Here is a 25,580-nt window from a genome sequence, read left to right as displayed (position 1 = left end):
TTGCATCTATGGGAGGCTCGAAAATGCCTCACTAAACGCTGGAAAAAGCAGCGTCTCAATAGAAAACTAAAACTACGAATTGCTAAGATTACACAGCAAGCACAAGCATATGCTATACAACTGTGTAGACAAAACTGGTCTGAGTTTTGTGCTTCCCTGAAAGGCACTCTAAGCACAGCCCAGACATGGACCATCTTAAGATGCATGCTCGACCCGAATAAGGCCAAATCAGTTACCAGCCGAACTCTCCAAACAGTTGCCCATAAGTTTCAAGGCACAGACCAAGACCTCATAACAGCCATGCATCGCAAATACATAGGAGACCACACCCCTCCATGCACCCTGACCTATGAAGGACAACAAAATCCAAGCTTAGACGCCTCCATAACGGTATCTGAAGTTTATGCTGCAGCAAGAATAGCTCAGCGGAACACAGCACCGGGCGGAGACAAGGTTACCAACGCTATAATTCGAAACCTCAGCAACGACCATCTGAAAGACCTAACAGAATACATTAACAAGGAGTTATGGGAGAAAGGCCAGGTTCCAGCTGAGTGGCGCCATGCGGACATCATTATGATTCCAAAGGCCGGGAAACCCCCGGCAGTAGAGTCCCTCCGCCCAATCTCCTTAACCTCCTGTCTGGGCAAACTGTATGAAAGAATCATACACACCAGACTCCAGAACTATATAGAAGATAACAACTTTTACCCCTACACTATGGTGGGATTCCGAAAAAGTCTCTGCACACAAGGTGCCTTCCTAAGGATTAGCGAAGAAGTGCTTAATACAATACCTACCCACGGAGAAAACCTTCTTTTAGCCCTGGATTTAAAAGGAGCCTTTGATAACGTCTCCCATCAGGCTATCCTAGAGGAGCTGAGTGGTCTAAACTGTGGAGAGAGGATATTTAACTACATCAAGGCTTTCCTCTCCAACAGAACCGCCACCATAGGCATTGGTGAAGTCCGTTCTCATCCCTTCCCCATGCCTAACAAGGGTACTCCTCAAGGGGCTATAATATCCCCCCTCCTCTTCAATATTGCCATGCTAAAGCTAGCAAGAAAGCTTCAAACGCAGCCCGACATAGGCTACACGGTCTATGCCGATGATATAACTCTATGGGCCACACACGGCTCATTAGCCCAAAAAGAACAAGCCCTACAAGAAGCCATACACAGGGTTGAAGAATTTGCTGCGGAAAGTGGTCTGGAGTGTGCCCCGGAGAAGTCTGAGGTCATTAGACTCCACAAACTCCCTTACACATCCCCCTGGGTGGACGCAAGATTAATGAAGTGGACAAGATCCGGATACTGGGGCTCTGGCTTCAAAGTAACCTCAGATCCGACCATATGATCAGAACCATCAAAACAACAGTTAATCAAATCTCAAGAATGATCCGCCGCATTACCTGGCACCGCAAGGGTATGAGAGAAGAGGACACCCTTAGACTCGTCCAGGCCCTAGTTCTGAGCAGGACAACATACGGCCTCCCTTACCAAAAACTGGGCACTGTGGAAACCAGAGCTATCGATACAATAATAAGAGGGGCTTACAAAACTGCCCTCAATCTTCCAATAGCCACTTCTACAGAACGACTCCTAGAGCTTGGTCTGCACAACACTTTTACCGAGCTCCAAGAAGCCCTCTTGGAAAGCCAAAAACAACGTCTTCTAAAAACCAACGCGGGAAGGACGATCCTGACTAAATTAGGGACATGGCCGGGGCTGGAGACAAGAGGCAGTAAAACCTCTCTTCCACTCCAAACCCGAGAAAAGATCACCGTTAGTCAAATCCCACGTCACATGCATCATGCTCATCAGCAAGGCAGACGACAAGCGCGAGCAAAGGCACTTCAGAAACACCTAGAAAGCGACCGTAAAGCCGTTTACGTAGACATTGGGGCCTACCCCACGCCGCGAAAGTTCTCAGTCGCTGCGATTGACCACCAACTAAAACCGGCTCTCCAAGCTTCTATATATGCAGAAAACCCCTCCTCTGCAGAGGCTCTGGCAATAGCTATCGCCATCAAACATAAAGACCAAAGAGGAGAGTCCTCCCACGTTATAACAGACTCCAAACAAGCCTGCCGAGACTTTCTTAATGGCAGGCTTCCCTCAAGAGCAACACAGCTACTTGGCAATCTCAGCCTAACACACAGACTAACATGGACACCTCGTCACGAAGGACTAGCTGGAAATGAGGTAGCCAACGATCTAGCCCGAGATTTAACCCACTGGGCGGATCCTCATCCCTACCCCACGCCCATGCCTAGCACCTATGGTGACAGATTAGAACATATTCGGCTGGAGCGCAGAAAATACCCACCCCCTCACATAAAACTAGGCTCCTCCGCAGCCATAGACTGGAGGAAAATTCAGACCAACACTTTCCCTAACTTGTTCATCCTACACAAGATTAGCCCCACTCAATATCAGAATACATGCCCTTGGTGTGGAGCTTGCCCTACGCTCTACCACATATCGTGGGAATGTACAACGAAACCAAAACACTTAACTGTATCCAACCCGACATATGAGCAGTGGAAGGTGGCCCTGACCAGCGAGACCCTGGATCAGCAACTTAAGTTAATTCAGCAAGTCCGTCAGTCAGCTAAAGCCAGTGGCGCCTTGGACTAGGGGTGCCACCCAAGTTGCTCGAGCAACCTTCCTCTTTTTAAATAAAAGTTTTCTCTCTCTCTCTCTATCATCTGCGTATATGGCTGTGTGGAGCCCTATACGCAGATATAACCCTCTGGACAACGGGAGGATCCCTTGCAACAACCCACGATATCCTGCAATCTGCCATAGACATCACCACCACTCATTTAGCAAACACAGGCCTCCGTTGCTCTCCAAATAAACCGGAACTCCTGCATATGAAGCCCCTCCCTAGTGAGCCCCAGATTTAACTTCACATGTACGGGAATCCAGTGACCATTGTGCCTCAGGTGAAGATTCTCGGCCTTCTCATTAACGGTTACCGCAGCCCGGGAGCGCTGCGTTAAGGCCCTTTTGGCCTCGAGGGTGCAGCAACCGGACAGGGTCGCCTCCCAGTCCTCTCAGGTGGAGTTTGGAATGAGGGGTAGGGATGGGTTCTGCGGGCAGGCCCACATCACGTGGTAGGTGTCAAACACCTCCCCACAGTGTGATCACCGCCCGTCGAATTGAGGATCGAAATGCTTTAGAGTTGCCGGACACAGCATCGCGATGGTGAGCAGGCGCAGGAGTACCCGCTCGTTGGCCATCCCCAGTCATTTGCACGGTGTTCGAAGAGTTTGGTGCGTGGATTTGTAATAATCGCTTATTTCCTTAAAAGTGTAAAGGGGATTGAAATCGAAGTCCTTGTCAGCTTCGGGTCCCGTGGGAAATGCCCGGAGAAAAAGCGCGCTGGCGGAGGCGTCTGCCTCATTTCCGTGGATGCCTTGGTGTTCTGGAGCCCAAACGAGAGATCGGTGCGCGAGATCCGAGTCTCGGCTACAACTTTGGTAGATGCGATAAGCTAGGTGAGTAACCCACCCTTGCTCGACGTATCGACAAGCCCCTCGCGAGTCGGTGATTATGTATTTGGAGGAGGTGTCAGAGGTTGCCAAGGCCATGGCAACCTCTTCTGCGTGAATTGCTTACTGGACCTTGAAAAAAGGGCGTCTACTGTTTTACCCTCGTGGACGACCGCGGCCATGTACCATCCCCTGGGGTCCGGGCCGCACGCGTCTACGTAGAAGACTCCTGGTTTGCTCCGAAAATGGCGGTCCAAGGCCTCCGCCCGCGCCAGGCGCCTGCCATTATGATCCTTTTTGGACAAATTGGTGGGGAGAGGCGCACGTGGAGGGCGCGTCTCCAGTGTACGGAAAGGCGGCATCTCTCCTCTGTGAATTGAATGTGCTGCATATGAAGTTGGGATCTAAAGCGGCGACCCGACCCTGTCTTTGTGACACGAGTGTATTGGTTGTTGAGGTGCGCCTCCCGAAGCTTCCTAAAATTGTTAACCACCCCCAGTGCCATAAGGCGGCTGGTAGAGGTAGAGACCAGGAGGTCCAGCACTCATTTCATGATTTTGCGGAGGATGACCTCGGGGGCGTCCTCCTCCTGTTTCCGCAGGTGGAGGTAGGAAGTGGAATGCAAAATTCGACTAGTCACGAATGCGTTCGCCAGCCGCAAGGCGTCTTTGAATCGTAATCAACCGCGCTTGTTGGAAACCCGGTGGACCATGCGGCCCACCTGGTCCCCCAACTGCCGGAGCTTGGCAAGTGTTGTGTCGCAGCGTCGCTGGTTGTGTATTAAGAGCCCGAGGACTCTGATTTCCTTGGATTCGCGAATGGGACCGCTTTGAAAGGAGAGATTGATTTGGGTCGAGCATGCGCGCGGGGTGCGGATGCACGAATTACGATTTGTGCGGGGAGCCTATCAGATCACAGTCTCGAGCATAGCGGTTCAATATGCTGGCTGCCGATTGCAGGCTGGTCTCAATGTCCCCGCAGGCGTCCTTGCGTAGCCCAGAGGGTGATATCGTCGGCGTACAGCGCGTGCTGAACCCCTTCGAGCTCACCCAGCAGGACAGGCAGGCGCATCATGGCAATGTTGAATAGCAGAGGGGACAGCACCGCGCCTTGTGGAGTCCCCCTCGTGCCGAGCAGGAAAGGTCCGCGCTCTTGGTCCTGTATTCGGATCTAGGACAGTCTGTCCTTGAGAAATTGTTTAACGTAATTGAAGGTGTTGGTGACGCATTGAGTTTGACTCAAATGTGTATGACCCCGTGAGTTACGTTGTCGAACGCTCCTTGCAGGTCGAGCGCGAGGACAATTTTGTCATTTTGGGGGTGTGTAATGGGTTTCAAGAGCGAGCCACCGAGGTCATCACGAAGCAATGTCTTGTGATGAGCTAGCTTCGACCTTAGTTTCTTTTTGTTGCGAAAGCAACATTACGCTTGTCGCCGAGCCATTTCGCGAAGCTCTGGAAAGGCCAAGCTGCCCATGCGTGAGGAGCTGGTGACGTCACATGGCGCACAGCTGGCACGCTGGGGCCGCCGGGGCCGCAGCCGCCGCGCGCTCTATATCGCCTCGCCCACAGTCTCCCTCTCTCTCTCCCTCTCTGATGCGCAGTAGCGATTGCGCATCGCCATCTGCGTGGTTTGCGGTGTATATAAAATTGGCAGTTGCCGAGGTGGTGACGAATCGCGGCTGCGGCCGCTTATCTGTTTTTTCAGCCAGCGTCCGCTTCGGCGGGCGCGGTTGTTGCTTCGACGCGCGTCTTCTCTTTTCTTTTTCTCTTCCCTCTGATCTTTTAACTCTCCTCTATCTGCACGTGGCAGCGGTGGTGGCTCGGCTGGAGCCAGTTGGCACGCCCGTGCAATTTCCTTTTCATCCTTCTCTCAGTCGCAACAACAACTCTGCTAGCTTTCGGTAGCACACTATACTTTCGGTCAGCGTCTTCGCTTCGGCGGTCGCGGTTGTTGCGCTTGCGACGCGCGTCTCTTCTTTCGCTCTTTCTTCTTATCTTTTAGCCGCCGCGGTGGCTCAGTGGTTATGGTGCTCGGCTGCTGACCCGAAAGACGCGGGTTCGCTCCTGGCTGCGGTGGTCGAATTTCGATGGAGGCGAAATCCTAGAGGCCCGTGTACTGTGCGATGTCAGTGCACGTTAAAGAACCGCAGGTGGTCTAAATTTCCGGAGCCCTTCACTACGGCGTCTCTCATATCCTGAGTCGCTTTGGGACGTTAAACCCCATAAACCAAACCTTTTTATCTTGTAACTCCCCTCTATGTGCACGTGGCAGCGATGGTGGCTCGGCCCGAGCCAGTCGACAGGCCCGTGCACTTTCGTTTTCGTTCTTCTCTCTCAATCGCAACAACAAAGTTCTGCTACGCCAGGATATATGTAGCCTGAGGTGAGGGCGAGGTGTTCACATCTGGGCGGACACCTGTACCAGAGGGAAGGCGCATAACTGCACTCTTGGAAGAGTGGACACCCCAACCATGCTTTAAGCTAAGTGGTGGTAGGATGGATGGATGGAAACAACTTTATTACACAAAAGAAAAAAAGTCTTCCAGGGTGGTCCCCTACTGGTCCAGGAGTCCACGGGCTTTTGCTTCACGTAAAGCCCGATCCACCAGCCATTTCTGGCCGGCGAGTTGAGCGGTCCGTAAATCAGCCTCCCAGGAAGAATTAGTGGAATTGGGGATGGGGGGTACTGCCTTTGGGGAAGGACATTCCCAAAGGTAGTGGAAAAGTATGGATCTGGGCACGCCACAGGTGGTACAATCAGGAGGAAAGGTGGGGTGAAAGCATGAGAGACGGTGGGGGGAAATAAAACAGCCTGTCTGTAATTGTCGCCATGTGGCGCAGGGTGAGGGCGACAAGGTACTGTGGGGTGGTGGCAGTGTCATGCGGCTGAGTTTGTAGAATGTTGTGATTTGATGATATGTAGAGAGGACCGATGGGGCTTCTTTCTCAGGGTTGGGTGCCTGATCATCCGAAGCCCGGGAGGAGAGTTCTCGGGCCAGCGAATGAACGCGCTCATTACCGGGGATCGAGGCATGCCAAGGGACCCACGACAGAGTAACCGTTCGGTCGAGAGAGGTGACTGTGGCAAGAATACGATGTGTTGCCGGCGTGGTGGTAGTGAAAAACATTTATGAGCAATTAAATTTTTTACAGAAAGGTGATTGGGGTAGGACCCTATTGGCCCTTACCCCTTACAATACTATAGTGGAGCCCCTATCCCGGTGTCCTATTGGCAAGCAACGCCGTCCGCGTCCGTTGAACCAAAGCCATTTGGCTCTGTAGGCCTTGACAGCCGAGCAGGGCCGCCTCCCATCCTCTCTGGTGGGGTTGGGCAGCGCCATCTTCGCCCAAACAATGTGGAAGGTGTCAGCCACCTCCCCACAGAACTGGCACGCGTCATCAAAGGATGTATTGCAATGTTTAAGCACCGCCGTGCACAGTACAGTGTTAGTAAGAATTTTGATGAGGAGGCGCTCGTCAGCGCGATCCAGACCCTTACAAGGGACCGGGTAGCGCCGGTGCTCCTCCTTGTAGTAATCGGTGATTTGTTCGTCGCCACGCTTTTCAGGTAGTGGCGGTACGCGGCCTGGGAATGTGTGCAAATTTCGGTTATGTTTTTGTCAATGGTGGAGTGGGCCAGAGCAAGTGCGATGGCCGCTCCATCCGCTTCTGCAGGCGAATTAGTCCAGATGGTGGCGGCGGCCCCCACTGTGCCGTCTTCATAGGCTGCGACTGCCGTGAAATATACTGGTTTCGAATTTTCTGCCGCGTCGACATAAAGGATATCGGAGCGGTCGCTGTATGTTTTCGTGTAATAGCTCGCTCGTGCCTGCCGCCTACCCTGATGGAGACTAGCGCTCATATTGCGTGGTAGGGGCTTCTGATATATGTGATCCTGAGTGCGCAGAGAAATCATGTAAGCTGTAGGACTTGTTGGGGTGGAAATGGGTGGATTGAGACGTAGCTGTCGCAGTAGGCGTTGTCCTGTTTCTGTGCGACTCAGGCGGACTAATTGGTTGGTGCGTTCAGCCTCTATTAATTCGATAACTGTATTGTGGGTACCAGTGGCCAGGAGACGTTTTGTGCTAACCGTCCGTGGAAGACGTAGGGCGGAGGTGACAGCCGTGCGTATTAGGATGCCTGCCTGTTGTGTTTGCCGCAGAGTGAGTAGTGACAGGCGTGCGCTGCATGCGTTGGCATTGACAAGGTTGTGCCAGAAACGCGGCGCTGAAGCCATAGGCCGTCGGCGTTCGTTGTATTCATTGGCGTTGGCGACATTTTACACTCCAATTAATTTAAAGAAAGGAAGTGCGTATAATGGCTCCCTGGGTGAGTGGACGCCTTAATTGCGCTTATTGGTACGTGGGGTGATGAGAGAGAAATGCGAGCTGCAGGCATTGACAAGGTTGTGCCAGAAACGCGACGCTGAAGCCATAGGACATCGGCGTTCATGGTGTTTATTGGATCGGCGTTCACTGCATCCATTGGCGTTCGCGTTGTCAACGTTTTAAACTCCGATCATTTTAAGGAAAGGAAGGCGAGCGCGCACGCGGCGAGGCACGCCAGCTGTGCGTAGTGACGTCACTTGCTCCTCGCGCATGCGCAGTATGGTCGTGCAAGAGCACGCGAAACGGCGAGACTATAGTGGCGAGACTGTGGGCAGTGTAGCTCACGCAACAATATATGGCTACGCGCAGATGTTGCTTTCGCAATCCTCCAGGTTTAACAGTAGCTGAACCACAGCCAACTTTTTGTTGTGGAACTAGTAAAGTTTTCCCCCCTCTTTCTCTCAGAGCCTCAGTCGCTTTGGGACGTTCAACCCCAATAAACCAAAGCAAGCCATCCTCTTTCTTACTCCCACAGCAATCCCTTAACTCATGGCGCGCCTCGGGTGTTTACCCAGGAGAGAGACATTTACTGAACTTGAATTTGTTTGGAGGAGAAATTCTAGAGGCCCGTGTGCTGTGCGATGTCAGTGCACGTTAAAGAACCCCAGGTGGTCGAAATTTCCGGAGCCCTCCACTACGGCGTCTCTCATAGCCTTAATCGCTTTGGGACGTTAAACCCCATAAACCAAACCAAACCTTTCCTTTCCTCTAAACAATTTTCAGCACAGGCTCATATAGACCTCGTGACCACAGCTGGTACACACTGAAAAAGGGAAGAGAAGGAAAAAAACGCCGCCACCGTCTGGAAGACGTTGAAGTAGCGAGCGTTAGCTAGGGTGCCTCGATGCGCGCGCGCCCTTTCTAGGGTGGAGTCACCCTTTGGGAGGGCGAGTGCCGCCTGGCTATCCTGGCCGGCCGTGACAGTCCATCGGCGGCCATCTTCATGCCCTTTCTCGCGGCGGCGCGGCGGCCGTAACACGTGCGTTCGCTTTGTCGCCTTTTCTCTTGGCGCTGACCGGGCGCACATCGAAAAATGCCGGGTTGTTCGGTGCCGCAGTGCACCACCACCTCCAAGAAGTGTTGCTGGGAAATGAGGGGTACGATTTTTTTCTTACCAGCAGACTCTTACAGGACTGTCTCGAGAACCTCTTTTCGGTGGTTCGACTGAGAAAACCTGTGCCCAGTGCGTATGACATGAAATGCGCTCTGAGCCTTGTGAGCGTGGGCCAGTTTTTATTTACCTCAGGGACGACGAGCTACGATCTCGATGACCACGAATATCTGGTAGACCTTCTCCCCCAGGCAAAGAAAGGAAGGACAGAAGTGGAAGCTGATGAGATAAATGACTCAGAAATTCTGTTCATTGAAGAACTGTCCACAACAGAGTCCAGCATTCTACACTACGTAGGAGGCTTCATTTTGAAAGGAATCTTGCCGTCCGTCACCTGCCAGCAATGCAAGGATGCCCTACTGGCTTGTGCTACTGATGAACATGCCTCTCTGACTGCTCTGAAGGAATATGTTTCAGAAGGCGACAACCTAATTTATCCCAGTAATGACGTTATGCATATGTCTAAAAACTAAGAGGAGCACTTTGTTGGAATAAACTCATGGCGCACAGGCAAACTAGTGACAATGAAGTCACCTCTCCGCTCACTTACAGCATACCTATAGTCTGCTGCATGCAAGCATGCCGAGCGCGCTTGAAGTTCTGCGCAAGCCATGACGAAGAAATCCGGAAAACGCTGACAGACAGGTACGCAAGATTGAGACTGCGCATCTTCCTCCGACACCTTCAGAAAGCTAGTCTCAACGGTCACGCAAGCAAGACGTGGGCAGGGGTTAATTTAACCTAAGCTGCTATCCACACTGAAGTACACCCATGCTGTTAGCACCAGCAGAGCTCCTATTTGTACACCTAATAAGTGTCCTAAATTGCATTGTTTCTTTTGCATTGACTCCAGGCTTTGAAGACAAGCATGATCTGTGCAAACATGCCTTCAAAGTGCCCTGAAATATTTTTTCATGGCAAATAAACAACTTTCATGGTTATAAACAATATTAATGATTGTTTGGTTTCAACTAACCTCTGATCGCGGCAATAGATTGTTACTTTGTCTTTAGAACACTGTCTTTAGTGTGTGTTGAATTATACTAATGCAGTCGACTCTCATTAGTTTGACCTATCAATGACACCAAAATTTCGATTCCATTCGAGTATAAACGGATGTATTCTCACTGCGACTAATAACTTTCCTCATCTTTCGACCAATATACAGTGGTCCCGCCAAGTTCGAATGGCCGACTTCATGCGTATAAGAATACCCGGAAATATTTGGGGTTTTCAGTGCACAATGCATACATGCGCGGCCGAGGTACTGAGATATTTGGTTCGTGTACGTGTGGCGAATGCGCTGGCTTTCATTTCTTAGGACAAGGTACGTAAAGCACATTAATCTTTTTTCTTCTACAAAAAATCGTCATTCTAGTACTGAGGTTGAGAATAAATGTGTATAAGGCAATAGGAGCGTTCTTAATTAGTTACACAATTGAGTGATTGAATGCAGTCTACCTGCTTATGATATTGCTGTTATTATTAATTTATTTTAATCCTGCAGTTAGGTTCCTAGTGCGCTCTATGAACTCTTTCCAATCTAGCACCCGAGTCGCCGTGTGCTAGGAGAAACGACCGTCCAAATCTTAAAATATTTGGACAGTTGTCCCTTACAAGTCTATTCTGCTTACACTTCATTAGAAAAGGCGTGAAACGCAGTTGTGTTTTCTTTTGGTCGCGAAGACAAGCGCGCTTTTGAAGCGGCAAGTGCACAAAGCCTGTTGGCGCACGCCCCGCGCCTTTGAAGTGGGCATGGCAATGGCGGCCGCCGTAGCAGACGACGCAGTTGTCTTCACCCTCAGCGGAGCGCGCGCGCATCAAGGCACCCTAGCGTTAGCTGTTCGGTAGCGCCATCTGTCGCCCATGTGATGTACTGCCACGTGATTAGGCTACTTTTCCATACCTTACGGCGAGCGGGCGCCTTCCGCTTTGAGGTCGGATATCTTTATTGCGAAAGCAATACTACTCGCACTTTCAAGCCTTCGCGTGACCTGGCCGCAGTTACGTTTGACTTTTAGCGGAGTGAATATGGGCGACCAACTCGCTCCTTCAGATAGCCCGGCTGCAGTTATGCCGCGCCGCGCACCTGTGCTGCTACTGCCGCTGTGACGTCATACCAGCTGTAGATTATGGGCGACCAACTCGCTCCTTCAGAGAGCCCGGCTGCAGTTAAGTGTGTAGTTTGCCGCGCCGCGCCACAGCGGCCGGTAGACACGCGTGACCTGTAGACGCGGCGCACTGCGTTCCTTCTGTTGGTGGTGGTGGTGGTGAAAAACTTTAATCAAAGAGAGCTTGAGGGTAAAAAAACCCTGCTGCATGGTCGGTATCCTTAGTCCGGGACACCGCACGACGAGGCCCCGTCTCGCGCCCGCTTGACCAGAGCCCTTTGGGACTCCAGCGTGGAGCAGTTGAGGAGGGCAGTCTCCCACGCCTCTCGGGTGGGGATGGGGGAGGGGGGAAGGTGAGGATTCTGAGTACATGCCCACACCATGTGAAAGATATCGCAGATCTCTCCACAGTGCGGGCAGCGCCCATCTGTGTTCGGATCGAAGTGTTTTGCTATTGCAGGACAGAGAAGGGTTCCTGTCTGCAGGCGCCGCAGAGTTCGCTCCTCCGCCTTACTCAGCCCCTTGGCGGGTGCCGGGTAGAGACGGTGGCTGTCGCAATAATAAATTAGGATTTCGCGGAACCGCAGAAGCGGTTTATGAGCTTCTGAGCCATGAGAGCTAGGATGAGGAGCCCGGTGTGTGAGCGCTCGGGCGGCCGCATCAGCGGCCTCATTGCCTCGTAGACCCTGGTGGCCAGGAGCCCAGATCACTTTTGTGCGAGTTGGATCGGCGAGAGCGCGTCTTAGAATTTGCGAGGCAAGAGGTGATATTTCACCTGCAAGATAATGTTCACAGGCCCGGCGAGAGTCTGTGATTACCGTTTTCGATTTTGGATCGGCGGCAGCGAGAGCTATTGCGACTTCCTCCGCTCGTGTTGAATTTGGGGCCCGAAAAGATAGCCCATCGACATTCATTCCCTGGTGGACTACGGCAGCCGTGAAGAATCCCGCGGGCGACGGCCCTGTGATGTCCACGTAATAGACGCCCTCTTTATAACCATATTGCCTCTCAAGCGTGCGAACCCGCGCTTGTCGTCTGCCTTCATGTGAAGCCATGTCCATGTTACGCGGGAGCGGAGCGACCAAGAGCATGTGGAGCCACAGCACCGGGTTGTTCTCCGTCCCCTCTGGTATGCATGTGTGTTGGATGTGTAAGCTAAGCCCCCGCCAATTTTTTAGCAATTAGGCCGAAAAAGTTTTTCGAGTCTTTGGAGGGGCATTTTTCCTTACCTCAAGGCGGTAGTGCTCGGTCGCCATGAGGTATGAAATTGTGAGCTGCCGAGTGCTGACGACATCGCCGCCATGTTAAGCCTAACCGTAAGTAAATAATAACCTAATTAGACGATATTAGTGTCTAATATGTCCTACTCATCTGGCCCGTTACGAATATACATTAGTTAGATGATGACGTTATCGGTTAATTAATTATAGGCAGTAAAATATAAGCATAACCATAAATAAATATTAACTTCATTAGTTAATTTTGGTGTCTAACCTGTTATACTCATATAAGGATTCTAAATATCTAATTCGTTTCATGATGCCTCATTAATTACTGAGTTGAAAGCGATTAAACACAGTCATGTGACTATTTAATTAGGACGTCACAAAATCGGCGACGTCGCCAATAACCAATTCGCTATACTAATGACGTCACCAATCAATCACTAATTGGGTTGCTATATCGATTGACTATGGAAGCCGCCATCTTGAATTCTTCAGACAGAAAATTTCGCGCCGAAGGCAGGTGGTAGCACACCCACGAAATCGAGAAACGTGATGAATAAGAGCTAACGCTCTTAAAAAAACTTTTAGGCCAGTGAAAAAGAGCGCTTGCTCCGCCTAGGCCCGTTGGTAATCTGCCGAGCCCGGATGAAGTTGTCTACTACAGGAAGGGGGATTGTTCTGGCTAGTGGGCAATTCTTTCGAGGTTCCATCGCGCTTATGTTCTGTCTTGTCCCTGTTTTTTTCGCTACGGAACCTTATGTGTACTCCAGGAAGAGGGGGGAGGGTCCAGGAAATAGGGAGATATATGTAATGACAGTGTTACATGAGCAGAGAATGTGTTGTGTGCCTGCCTTGTTCTCTGGGCAGTGAAGAACGGCCATTCTCCGGCCCAAACAGCCTGATCCAATTTTTCTTTTTTTTTTGCAGCAGCAGCAGCATCAGCAGCACGCCTCACCGTATGCGACGGAGGAATTAGAAGATAAATGCCCCGGCAGCATCCTTTGGCTGTCGTATTTATCGCGCTTACACTGGTCGCTTATATCATGTTATTTTTGTACGACGTCAGGAATTACACTGAGCCACTGCCAGTGGTGACATCCTTCTACGCCGGTGAGCGAAGGTTGCAAAATGACTCTGACAAGACCACCACTCTCAAGAGGGCCACCACAGGTGCGTACGGCGCTAGGAGCTCCGGAATTTTTTCTTTTTGCTGTTGTTCAAAAAGCACATCGAAGAAATTGCAAAGGCTATTTGTCAAGAGACCGGGCACAGTGTATGCAGCCACGGAAAAAAAAAAGGCAATTTCAGACGGGGCAAAAAAAAAAAAACAGGTAGCCTAATGTAGGCATCTATGCATTCAAGTGATGTTGTAGTCAAAGAAACCTCATGTACGGGAAACGTAAATTTTACGGCATTTGCACTAGTATTGCCATCATCGCAAAGAGTCACCGTCGTTGCCATTTCAAGGCACGGCCCGCAGTGGAGAGTAGTGCAAGCGGGAGCCCTTTACATTTATATTTTCGTTTCCGTAAGAGTGGTCGCTTGTTAGCGAGCGTCCGTTTCCTGCATATATGTTTGTTTCGGCGAGCAACGCTCCCCTCCGTCTTACGATCGGAGTGGCGAATGCCCACTTAGTTTGTAAGTCGGGCGGCGCTCTTTTTCGGTCCCGCGGCCAGACGTCTGATCTCGACCGACAGCCGAATAGTGGACCCACGAACCCACGGACGTTTCTTGCGGAAGGCCCCTGCACATGCACTCAATTCTGCGTGTTCTTGTGTTTCTTTTATGTATATTTGTGTGTTTTCGGTGTTTTCAAGTGCGCAGCCGCCGTGAAAAACAAGGAAAGCAGCAGTGTGGACGCGGTAAGGTGACTAGGAGAACCAGTGTTTGCGCGGTGCTCGACTGTGTGCAAGCGGTAATCGCGTCTTAGTCGACATGTATTCTAGCCGTGTAAATTAGTTTTATTGCGAAAGCAATACTACTTGCACTTTCACGCCTTTGCCGTGCCGCGGCGCTGACCACCATCGTGCCGCGGCGGTGGCCACAATTGACCTTCATTTGACCTTGATTGCATTAGATTGGATTAGATTGGATTACATTAGATTGGATTGGACTGAATTGGATTGGACTGGATTGGATTGGAATAGATTATATTACATTAGATTAGAGTAGATTACATTGGATTGGATTGGATAGGAGTGGATTGGATTCGATTGGGTTTGATTGGATTGGAGTGGATTGGATTGGAATAGAATGGAATGGAATGGAATGGAATGGATTGGATTGGATTGGATGGGATTGGATGGGATTGGATTGGATTGTATAACCGATGCATCACCAAATGTCTAACCACAAGCACCACCACCAGCTACACTACCAGCTGTACCATGGCGTAGGTACGGATATTGCTTTCGCAATTACCGGCCTTAACCAAGCTAAGCCACAGCGAATTTTTCTTCTAGTGTTAGCCGTTTGTGTTTTTCCACGTCTGCGTTTAATCGTCTTAATCTGTGAGTTCTTAACAGAAGCAAAGATATGAGGGCAGATCTGAAGAGGAGCGTGCATTGGCAGGAGCACAGCAAAGAGGAGTAAATAGCGCGACAGATCAGGGCCGGCTGGGAGGGCAGGCGAGCTCGCGGGTGAAGAGGGTTGCGTAATTTCTTGGCGTGTGTTGACACCGCACCGCTGGCACATGCTGTGTAAATAGCTAGCTTTTGCAAATGCGCGTTCGATACATTTTCGTGCATTCGACGCAACGCCTTCGCCCCCCTAAGACGTCTCCGGTGGGCCGGTCACAACCGACGTGAGTAAATTAATTTCAACAGAAATCGGTCTCACAACCGGAATCGCAACGCTAACACTTACCTTTCCGCATCGATTGCATTGATTCTGTCAATTTTCAATTGTTTTTCTGTACACACAGCGCGTCAGTCAACATCCCCAGGCAACCCTGCGGTACGAAAAGCTTGGACCCCATTCCACCGCAGAAAGCGTGGTGGACAGCCTGATCTGCCGAGGATCCTCTTCTGGACCACAATTTATGGCAACTGGTTTTCGGACTTAACCAGGGGAGATCCTAACCTGGAGACCAAAGGTTGCCCCGACCGCTGTTATATCACGAAAGACCGTCAGTCGTTGAACATCAGTGACGCTGTGGTCTTCTACGGCCATGACCTGGAGCCGAGCCTCATGCCGAAACAGCGGGCCCTGTACCAGAAATGGGTCTTCTGGTCCCTCGAGCCTCCTTGGCACACTCCAGTCCACAAGTTCAAGGGCCTCAAGCGAACCATAAACTGGACCTTTACTTACCGGTGAGCTCTCCTCGGTGTGTTGTTTGCGTCCCTCAGGAATACAGGAGCCCCTCACATTTCCGTTCTGGACATTGTCTACCCGCGCGAAAACCAGTCACGTAGAGAGAGCCTTCACGCCTTCTTTTAAAGCCCCACCAGGACTCGTATCTTGACTACAGGTGGTAACGGCAGGAGTTGACTATTAAATGTTATAACTGATTGTGTTTAGAGCTATGTAGATCAGTCAGGTCTCAGCCATGTGCCTGATCTATGGACCTTGTTTAACATTTAAGTGTCGCTGCGTTGGAGCAGTTCCCAGCAGAATCCGCAAGGCTAACCCCGCCAGTAGCATGCAACAGCCTCAACCTGTCTTGAAAGCAAGAATAACGTTTCATGATAAAGGAACCTATACAATCAGGGATCTTGATTTGATTCGAAATAAATTTGTTGCGAAACTGCATTAACTGGGCGTTACATTGATATTCCGGAATAGCAAAATTTCTGGCAATACCCGTAGCAGACAATTTCAATACTATTTATAGTACTATCGATAACAAACTTTGACGAACTATCCTAATACTATCGATAATCTTCTTTTACTATCGATAGTTTCAAAAACTGTTCATTTTGGGTGGAAAAACAGCGCGAAAGGACGGAAGACAGAGATGAAGGAAACCACACGGACGACCGAGGTTTCCTTCATCCTTGTCTTCCGTCCCTTTCGCGCTCTTTTTCCACCCAAAATGAACGCAGACCAACTCGCCCAACTTTCCATTCGACTTCAAAAACTGTCAATACAATCGACAGTCAATTTATTGATAGCTTTTCATCGCTAGTCAGTGCCTAGAAGTATCACTGCCATATACGAGGCTCAGTATCAAATTGACCATAATTGTCACAAGGATAGGGTAGCATTTAAAGGTATGAGCAATAAGAAGAATTTCAAAATAGACTTCGTCGGCGTGAGAGTGTGTTGCGTTTTCGCTTCGGCGCACTCGCCACCACACCAAGAAGTCGCAAGATGTTCCTTACTTATAACTACATTAGCGAACGCACTTTCGCCAAACTTGCCTCTAGCTGACTTATTATAATTATTATTTAGTGGCGTGAGGGCGACTGAGGCCAAACAGCGCCAATACAAAGTTTACTCAACCCTGTGCGACACCAGGTGAAATGAGGTGGAAGCATGACATGCAGTGTTTTAAAAAGGAGGATAAAGATCCAGTGAAAATAGTAGGAATCAATTATTCTAAATATGACATAAATGCGCTGTGGACAGTTCGGCTAAAAATATAAAATTTGAATAAAAGACAGTAGCTGGGCTTTGTGATGATATTGAGATCGGTGACAAGGTACCCTTTTCAACTAGACCGCTGCGGTGGCTCAGTGGTTTCGGCGCTCGGCTGCTCACCCGAAAGACGCCGGTTCGATCCCGGCCGCGGTGGCCGAATGTCGATGGAGGCGAAATTCTAGAGGCCCATGTACTATGCGACGTCAGTGCACGTTAAACCCCAGGTGGTTGAAATTTCTGGAGCCCTTCACTACGGCGTACCTCATAGCCTATGGGACGTTAAAACCCATAAACCAAACCTTTTCAACAAGTTATTCCTGAAAAAGAAAAATTAACCATTGATGTGATCTCTAAAATTCTGATTCTATTTAAAGAATGCATGACGTCAAATGCTCGTCACCACCTAATAGCGAAAGATGGAGTGGTATGTGATATTGAAACATTTTCCGAGATGCGTACGAAAATGTGTTTTATAAAGTAGTCAGGTTAAAAGAATATGAATAACTGAAAGCGGTCGTCACAGCGCATGCTCGCACTACGCCGGCTGTCTTTTGCCGGTACAGCTTAAATTGTGGAACACGCAGCGAACTATGGAACTTAAAAATGATAGGTGTAACATTTAGAGACTTGAAGAGTGCAGATTGGATAAGGGAACAAACGCGGGTTAATGATATTCTAGTCGAAATCAAGATGAGGAAATGAGGTTGGGCGGAGCATGTAATCTGAAGGCAAGATGTCCGCTAGAACTTAAGAGTAACGGAGTGGATTCCAAAAGAAGGCAAGTCTAGCAGAGGGCGGCATATAGTTAGGTGTATTAAGAAGTTTGCGAGGGTACGATGGCCGCAGCTGGCAAAAGAGAGGGTTAATTGGGGAGATTTTGGAGAGGCCTTTCCTTTGCAGTGGGCATAATCGGGCTGATGATGACGATGGCGAAGAGCATGAAAACTGCGATGATCTGCCGATTAAGCGCCGTTTGCATACAACACTGCAACCCTAGAGACTACCGGTCACATGCCTTTTCGCCTGGCTCACGGCAGCAAGGTCGCGATAAAGCCGACGCAATGTTCCTCCAGGCCGGAAATGACGTCGCCACACAAGGTGCTGTCGAATTGGTCCAGCGAGCAAAATAAATACGTCCACTTACACAGATTCAAATTTTGCAGCAACAAACGAAAGGCCAGTAAACCGAATACCGGCCTGGTGACCACGTTCAAGTAAAAATATGTGCACACCAAATCGAGTTCATAATCCTATAGTGTTCAAATGCGTACGGGTCAAAATTAATTCATACCTTTGAAAGTGACTCGGTGCACAGATGCAAAGGCGTCAGTTTAGATATATATTCGATGAACGAATGCCATATAATTGTTACGTGGCGGCCAGCCGAGGAATAAGGCGGGTTGACCGATGGCTATGAGATGATTTAATGGCAGCTGGCCTAGCGCGAGCGCTCCGTTGTTGTTGTTGTTGTTTTCACATACCCACGACGGGGGATTGGCCAGGGTTCAGTGAGGAGAGCCCAAAGAAGGTAAACTGGTGCCAAGGTAATAGATTAACTTATGTTGCCAGGCAAATGATTTAATTTTGGGTAAGAATTCAGAGGAATTAAAGATGGAATTATAGATTTAAAAAAAAGAAAAAAAAGAAGTGTAACAAAAAAACGGGCGAAAAGATTAGGGAATTGAATACAAGAAAAATTGCTCAATGATTCATCCCGAGCCAAAGCCAGCTTCGTCTTCTTCGTCACACTACCCGGGGCCACCGAGCGATCGTCTCGATCGGTGACAAACAGACGCGCGAAATCTGGCTTCAGAGGATGGTGGGACAGGAAGAAGAAAGGGGTGAGGTGCTGGCCGCCACGATGAAGGAGAGGGCTCAACGATTCCTATACCGCGAAGGAGCCGACGGACGTGGCCCCAGCATGCGCCGAACGGCATGGGCAGGGGAACGGTGTCGTCACATGCGGGCAGCGTCTCGGGTCGGGTCCGTGCGTCAGGTTCAGTTTGTTGTGTCGAGTGGCTTGGGCGGTGGACGGGGCGGGGAACAACGGGGAGATTGATTCGAGTCTAGATGGCTGGCGAAGAGCCGGGCAACGCAGGCCAAGAACTCACGGCCGACGACCTCGGCTGACGCATGCGCCGGGGCTCCAGGACCAGGATGGGGATGAACTCCGCACCTCACGCCAAATGTTACGTGACGGCCAGCCAAGCAATAAGACGGGTTGATCGATGGCTATGAGATGATTTAATTGCCGCTCGCCTAGCGCGAGCGCTGCGTCCCGCGCCACTGCCAGCTCCGTCTTTTTCGTCACAATATTCCTCAAAAAAACAAAAGGAGGGCTCGTATTTTCTGCAGGTCCTCTTCTTGCCCTCGGCAATTTTCACGGAAAGCTCCGCACATTTTCTCATATAGAATGAAATGAAAAAACGTTCCGCTGTCGACCTTAATCATTTATGTACCTTCTATTCCTAGACCAAAACTATGTCAAGAAAACTGACGGAGTTTGACCCGTCCAGCTTTTCTTGAGCGGACATTTTCGATATTCTTTGTAGAGCTGTCCAACGTTGCGTTCTGCTTTGCGCAGTCGTTATAACTTGAAACTTAAAATAGAAGCTGTGAGTTAATTGTGCGAGTAAAGGATGTCTTTTGTCTGTCTGTTCTATTTTTGTTCCTTCTGCACAACGCAGGCTTGATTCGGACGTCCTAGACTCCTACGGCGAGCTCATAGTCAAGAAACCTCGCAGTCATGACTACTCCAAGAAAACCCTGCAGCGCCTCTGGAAAGGCAAGTCTAAGATGGCCGCCTGGGCTGTCAGCAGCTGCAACACGTCGGGCAAGCGTGAGCACTTCGTGCACGAATTGCGCAAGCACATCCATGTCGACGTATACGGCAAATGCGGCGACAAGCGCTGCCCTCCCGGAGGACCACTCGCCTGCTACCGTTCTCTTGCCCAACGCTACTACTTCTACTTGTCCTTCGAGAACTGCATCTGCAAGGATTACGTCACAGAGAAGCTGTTCAAGCTGCTCCAGTGCGACATCGTCCCCGTGGTGTTCGGCGGGGCAAACTACAGCCGTGCAGCACCACCGGGTTCCTTCATCGACGCCCTGAGCTTCAAGACCGCGAAGGATCTGGCGATATACCTTAAGAAAGTGGCCCGTAGCTTCACCCTCTACAGCAGCTTCTTCAAATGGAAAGACATGTACCGGGTCAAGCCTTGGTATTACTACACCTACTGCGCCCTCTGCCGCAAGCTGCACAGCGGCTCTTTCAGGAAGACATCGGTGCTCCCAGACCTATTTCACTGGTGGAACACTTTGTCGCATTGCCGTTACTGGAGCCGAGATACTTACACTTTTCGCGAGTGATAGTCAGCCAGTTCAGTGGTGCGCTACCATGGCAGGTACACACTTGCTCATCCAAGTACTGACCACGTCGAGACAGCGGCGAACCACGGAAAGCATGGGAAGACAGTGTAGACAACCGCATCTTAGTGAGCAGGAAAGTGTATCACTTTCTGAGTAGAGTGAGCACTGCTTTTAAAACAGAACTAGCTGCCGCATTACCGCATGCGCTGCTAGTTTAAATGGATGCAAATGGACATGCAGTACTTATCGCTGTGTAAAAGAGTGGAGTGTTGATTGTAAGTGGGCTAGCCCTCATAGTCGGGCCCCCAGATTGACTCTCTGACGTCAGGGCAAGGTGCACACGTGCAACTTGTTTCTAGGCGCACGACCTGCCTGCGTGCACGACGCGGACTGCAAACCCAAGTGTTTCACTGCTTCGAGTTATTGGGATGTCATGGGCAAGTAGCGACAGAAATGCCCACAATTGAGTGAGCGCGGTATTTTGTTCCATTTTGTTTTCTAGTGCGAGCGTATTACGTAAGTAACCCATAAGTGGGAAGCATTCTTAGATTTTATTGTCTGTTTCATATTGATGTGGCCAAGAAAAACAACCCGTGAAATTATGACCCCCAGTTTTCAAGACAGATCAGTCAGTTACCCTTCGACGACAAGCAGCTTGTACAAGGCTCCATACGGCCTTCGATGGTATCGGAAGGACAATTCCAGTAATAAATAAAGGCGAAAAGTAAACGTGTACAGCGCACAACTGCGACCGAGGGTGCGTACCGTGGTCTGGCAACAGTCGTTGAGGTCTCGTCGCGTTACGTTGGCGTTTCCGTGCAGCCACCCCTAAGGCCGGACTACGGGTTGAAAGCTAGAGAACTTTCTAACTCAGCTCGGGGCAAAAAAAAAAATGGTTGCGACTTAGGTCAGCTAACCCTGGTTATGCAAGCCAAAGTCACGCTTGCATAACCAGCATGAAAACACGCTGCGATTGCTGCAGTGCCGCGTGTCAACCACAACGTTCTCAGTGCTAACGCATGCGGCACACACCTATATCTCATCCCCGCCACGTAGCTTAAAGCACGACTGAGGCGTCCACTGTCCCAGGGGCCAGTTATGCGTCTTCCTTTGCTTTCGAAGCTCCCGCTCTTCAATGGGTCACGGGTTGCGGCTGCCCGCTTAGCGCGTTTACGCTCCCTCTCGATTGCTAAATCCCTCGCATGGTTGTCATTGTCGACCGGATGATCAGACTCGGCCCGACGTATGCGAGCGCCCGCTCTCGAGGTCGTCCTCTCCGGCTTACTTGTTTCGTCACTAGGGACACACTGGATAGGCAGCGCGCAGAGGCCGCGGCGACAGCGGAGCGCGCGGCTGCAGCTGCTGCGAGCCACGTAGTACGTCACGTGGTTACTTACGCATCTCCCCTCCTCCTGTTCAAGGTCATATGTGCAGACACAGCTAAATCAGCACCGCTAGGCTAGTAAAGCTTTCGCTTTAAAAAATAACGCTTTGCAGTTTCGAACCGCAGATGCATTACCATGTAATTGTGCGTGCCCGTGAATAAATGCGGGAGGAGGTTGGCTGTTTAGTTATTCATCCTAAAAATGGCTATGCCCTGGGGTCTTCCTGATCATAATAAACTCAGATTAGGCCTGTACATAGCTTTTTTTATGTTCTACAATATTCCCGAAAGCACTCATTGCTGTTGAGTGAAACTAGCATTTCTGGAACTCAATACAGTCAACAAGGGTTGAGGGGGAGTGTCACGATTTTGTGGGCGGGATGATGTTTGGTTGGCGCCGAAATTATAATTAATCGGACCAACATGTCCACCACTGCACTCTCCGTAAGTTTGGAGGGGGAGGAGTGACAACCTTCTCCACACCGCGTGCAAAAGATGAGGTTCGACTGCTGACCGGCGATAGGGGCACGCCTGATAAGACGTTAACGGGAGGCATGAGGCGTGGGCAAACTTCTTAACAAACCCTTTTACTTGCGCAGAGAAGGGCGACAAAAGGTTACAAAACAAGCCCAATAAAATAGCGTCAATACACGAATAAACACAATGAGAACACAATCAACTATTGACAGGAAGAGGAAAACAACAAGGCAAGAACTATACTACCACGTTACAACAACAAAGCAATACTGTACAAAACGTTACGACGAGAAAGAGTGACAGGACAAAGAAAAGAGTAAAGCGAGTGGGGAGATACGGTGGCTTAGCTGCGGGGTGGCGAGGTCCGGTCGCAGAGAGCGTCGAGCTGCGGAGGCGCGCAGGGCTGATGGGGGGGTTGCGGATACGGGCGAACTTGAGCCGCGCGTCTTCCACGCGTCTTCGGGGCCGCCGTCGCCGCGCTCTACGCTTCAGACACCCGCGTAGGCTCGCTTGCGGACCACTTCCCTGGCTGACCTCACACACGTCCGCACGCACTGAAATCTCCAAGCCAACTAACTGGTCGGCTCGCGGTTTTCCCGCCGCCTCGTTCTCATGGCAAACAACCAAACAAAAACTCAAAACACAGCGCGAATGATTTGCAGATGTTGAAAGGAGAAATACACGAAAAAACAGAGAAGGAACGCGAGGAAAAGCCACGGTCCTCACTAGGAGGAGATGCTAACTTGCCAAGGTCGGGAAGGGTGCTGGGGCATTCAACCGACAGCTTCCCGTCCCCCCGCAAGCGTTCTCTACCAGGCGATAATCCTGGGGAGGGGGCGTAGTAGCCTTGACTTTCGAGCGTCCCGAGGGGTCAACCGTCCAAGCGGGGGGAGGTAAAATCATCGCCGCCGCGTCGCGACATGCCCGCATACAACCGGTGCCGTGGCCAGCCGGTGGCCACCTCCGTCGGAAAGGAAAAAAGCAAGACAAGGCACGTACGCACTTTGTGACAGGGAGCTCGTGTCCACTGGCCAATGCAGTGACAAGACGGCCTGTCTTCGTCTGACGAACACGAGTCCCTTGTCGAAACGGTGGCTAGCGAATTGATGCTGTTCCTCAATATTTGTTCACTTTGTTTTTGTGCTGTCGAGAATTCCACCTTCCTGTCCTCTATTTACCGCGAATCTCTGAAAACTAGCATTCAAAATTCTTCCATAAGGAAGAGTTATTTTGAGGAATCAGAGAGCATACCGCAAGTGCCGCATTACAGAAATGTTTCCCACCGCGCTTGCCCCAAGCAGAACAAATAAAGGCAACAAAGGACGGTTTGAGCAAACTGATGTTTACTCTTTCTAATCTTATGATATGTACCACTGTTGCCCTACGTAACGAGACTACAGCAGTAAGCTAACACGAAATGAGGAGAGGTACACCTTTTCTCTGGTAACCAGGGCTGGATAAACAACCACATTAGGTGGTCCAATCTGATGTATTTTGCTAGATCTGTGCCACCGCAGCAACTGTGAAGGAAAGTGAAAGCACTTATGGTTATTGCTAGGTTTACTCATTAGCACATGACGGCTCGAAAGGTTAGTAAGATAAAGAAAACAATACATCAGCCAATGCCTTCTCATTGCATATGGGCATACGCCGCTGTGCCGGCACGCACCTTGAGTGGTCACATACGAGTGCCGCTAATGCGCACTGAGCAGCGCCGTTAACTTCTTGACGAGTCCGAACAAGAGAAAGAATTGGACGTAGTCATTCAGGATGAGAGACATCCACTTGTAGCCGGCAACGAAATCGCGCCGTTCGCCGGCACCGCTGCCGCCGCCACCCCTTGCAACCAGCATGCGCAGTCAACCGACGGTGACAACGATGGGGGACATCCCATGCGACCGCGCCAGTCTGGCCCACTGATCTTACTAGGAAAGTGGAGGTACCAGAGATAAGCGCCCTGGTCCTGAAAGCCAGTCTTTTGCAGCACACGAAATGCGACATCAGGGTTTAAGCTTTCGTTTCTACTTTGGAATTTCGTCTTTTCGCCGTTCTCGTCTTTTTCCGCGACAGTGCCTACCTGTTGCGCCCTCAACGGCATGAGGGTACCAGCAGAGTCTGCAGGGATGGCGTTTCAGAAAGAACGGAAATTTGCATTGCAACGGGACGACACTAGCAGACGACAGGACGTCGCCACACACGGCACGCACGAAGCCTTTTGTACATAGCTGTTTGTCGTCCCGTTGCGCTACTGTCCACCCCGCGCTCTAAAAGACAGGTTACACTATCAATGTGGGATATATTTAAGAAATATTACGTAGAAGCCTTCACCACGCAGCGGTCTTTGCAGTGACTACATTACCGAATTACCTTTCGGCTGAAACGGAGCGCGGGAGTGGCGACTATTTGATGATGATGATGATGATGATGTCCTCAGGCTTAATGGCACATACCCACGGCGGGGGATTGTCCAGGATGCATAGCGGATACAAACGCACTCATGAGCAGGGAGTGGAGTATTATTAAAATTTTGGGACGCAGAGCTAGAATTTGTACAAAACAAAAAATACGTAGGAGGAAAAGTTGTGAATTCACATTCTAGCAGAGGAATCTACCAGATGAAATTATATAATCATGAATATAATCGCACACTGGTTTGAGAGCATATCCCTTGGCGCTTGCCCCGAAGGATAGGAGAATCGGAATAGATAGAGGTAGCCCGAGCCTAGCGAGGGGGATCTCCAAGTAAATTCTACTGAGAGCAGCGAGCCGCCGGCAGAAGGGGAAAAATGTTCTATAGACTCAATTTCGCCACAAGACTCACAAAGGTTGGATATCGAAAACCCCGATCGGCATAAATAATGATTTAGCCGCGGTATCCTGCAGCGCAAGAGGGTCATGGACACCTCACATTGCCTCGAACTGCACATCCGCACACTCCAAGGAAATGCCAGGTGTTGAAAGTCCGCTGCAGCAAGGAGAGGCTCATGGCTCAAGGAGTGGAGACGCTGGAATCGCTGAAAGCGTTCTAGAGTCAAGTAAACAGTATTTGGGACGAAAGGGACAATAGGTCCATCAAGGGCAGACTTTGCTAAAAAATCAGCCCACTCATTAGAAACAACGCTACAGTGCCCAGGGACCCAGTGAAAGCGTACTTCTGTAACATGTGGAGGAATAAAAAATTGAAGGGAACGGCTCATAGGAGTATCCCTCGAGTTTTCGAGCGCTGTCAAAGCAGAAAGGTTGTCTGAGAGTATAATAACGCAAGTGATACTACAGGGAATCCTTATTAAGGCCAACTCAATGACCAGAAACTCAGCTACAAAAATAGGGGTATAGTCAGGGGGCCCGAAATGAGTAACTCCAATCAAGAGCCCTTGACTAAATGCCAATAGCTGCCTTTTCATTTTGCTGGGGGGCATCTGTATAAAGGGAA

General features: G+C 50.2%; 1 protein-coding gene across 1 annotated transcript; it reads left to right on the top strand.

Moving 5' to 3' along the window:
• The first annotated feature begins 13,267 nt into the window (after positions 1 to 13,267).
• Positions 13,268 to 20,286, top strand: LOC149343473 (lewis-type alpha-(1,3)-fucosyltransferase-like). The gene is made up of 3 exons (XM_089542404.1): positions 13,268 to 13,506; positions 15,260 to 15,647; positions 19,605 to 20,286. Exons 1-3 carry the CDS (start codon positions 13,320 to 13,322, stop codon positions 20,284 to 20,286), a joined length of 1,257 nt encoding a protein of 418 aa, XP_089398530.1. The 5' UTR covers positions 13,268 to 13,319.
• The last annotated feature ends 5,294 nt before the right edge of the window (positions 20,287 to 25,580 follow it).

The sequence above is a fragment of the Amblyomma mixtum genome, chromosome 5, assembly GCF_055824585.1.
Source record: "Amblyomma mixtum isolate Tamu chromosome 5, ASM5582458v1, whole genome shotgun sequence".
Classification (NCBI taxonomy): domain Eukaryota; kingdom Metazoa; phylum Arthropoda; class Arachnida; order Ixodida; family Ixodidae; genus Amblyomma; species Amblyomma mixtum.
Note: the sequence above shows the minus strand (reverse complement) of the source record. Positions and strands in the feature narration are given on the sequence as shown.

Coding starts and splice junctions, on each gene's coding strand:
- LOC149343473 (XM_089542404.1), top strand. CDS start 13,320: ATGCCCCGGCAGCATCCTTTGGCTGTCGTATTTATCGCGCTTACACTG. Junction 13,507..15,259: donor TCTCAAGAGGGCCACCACAG/GTGCGTACGGCG, acceptor CTGTACACACAG/CGCGTCAGTCAACATCCCCA. Junction 15,648..19,604: donor AACTGGACCTTTACTTACCG/GTGAGCTCTCCT, acceptor TGCACAACGCAG/GCTTGATTCGGACGTCCTAG.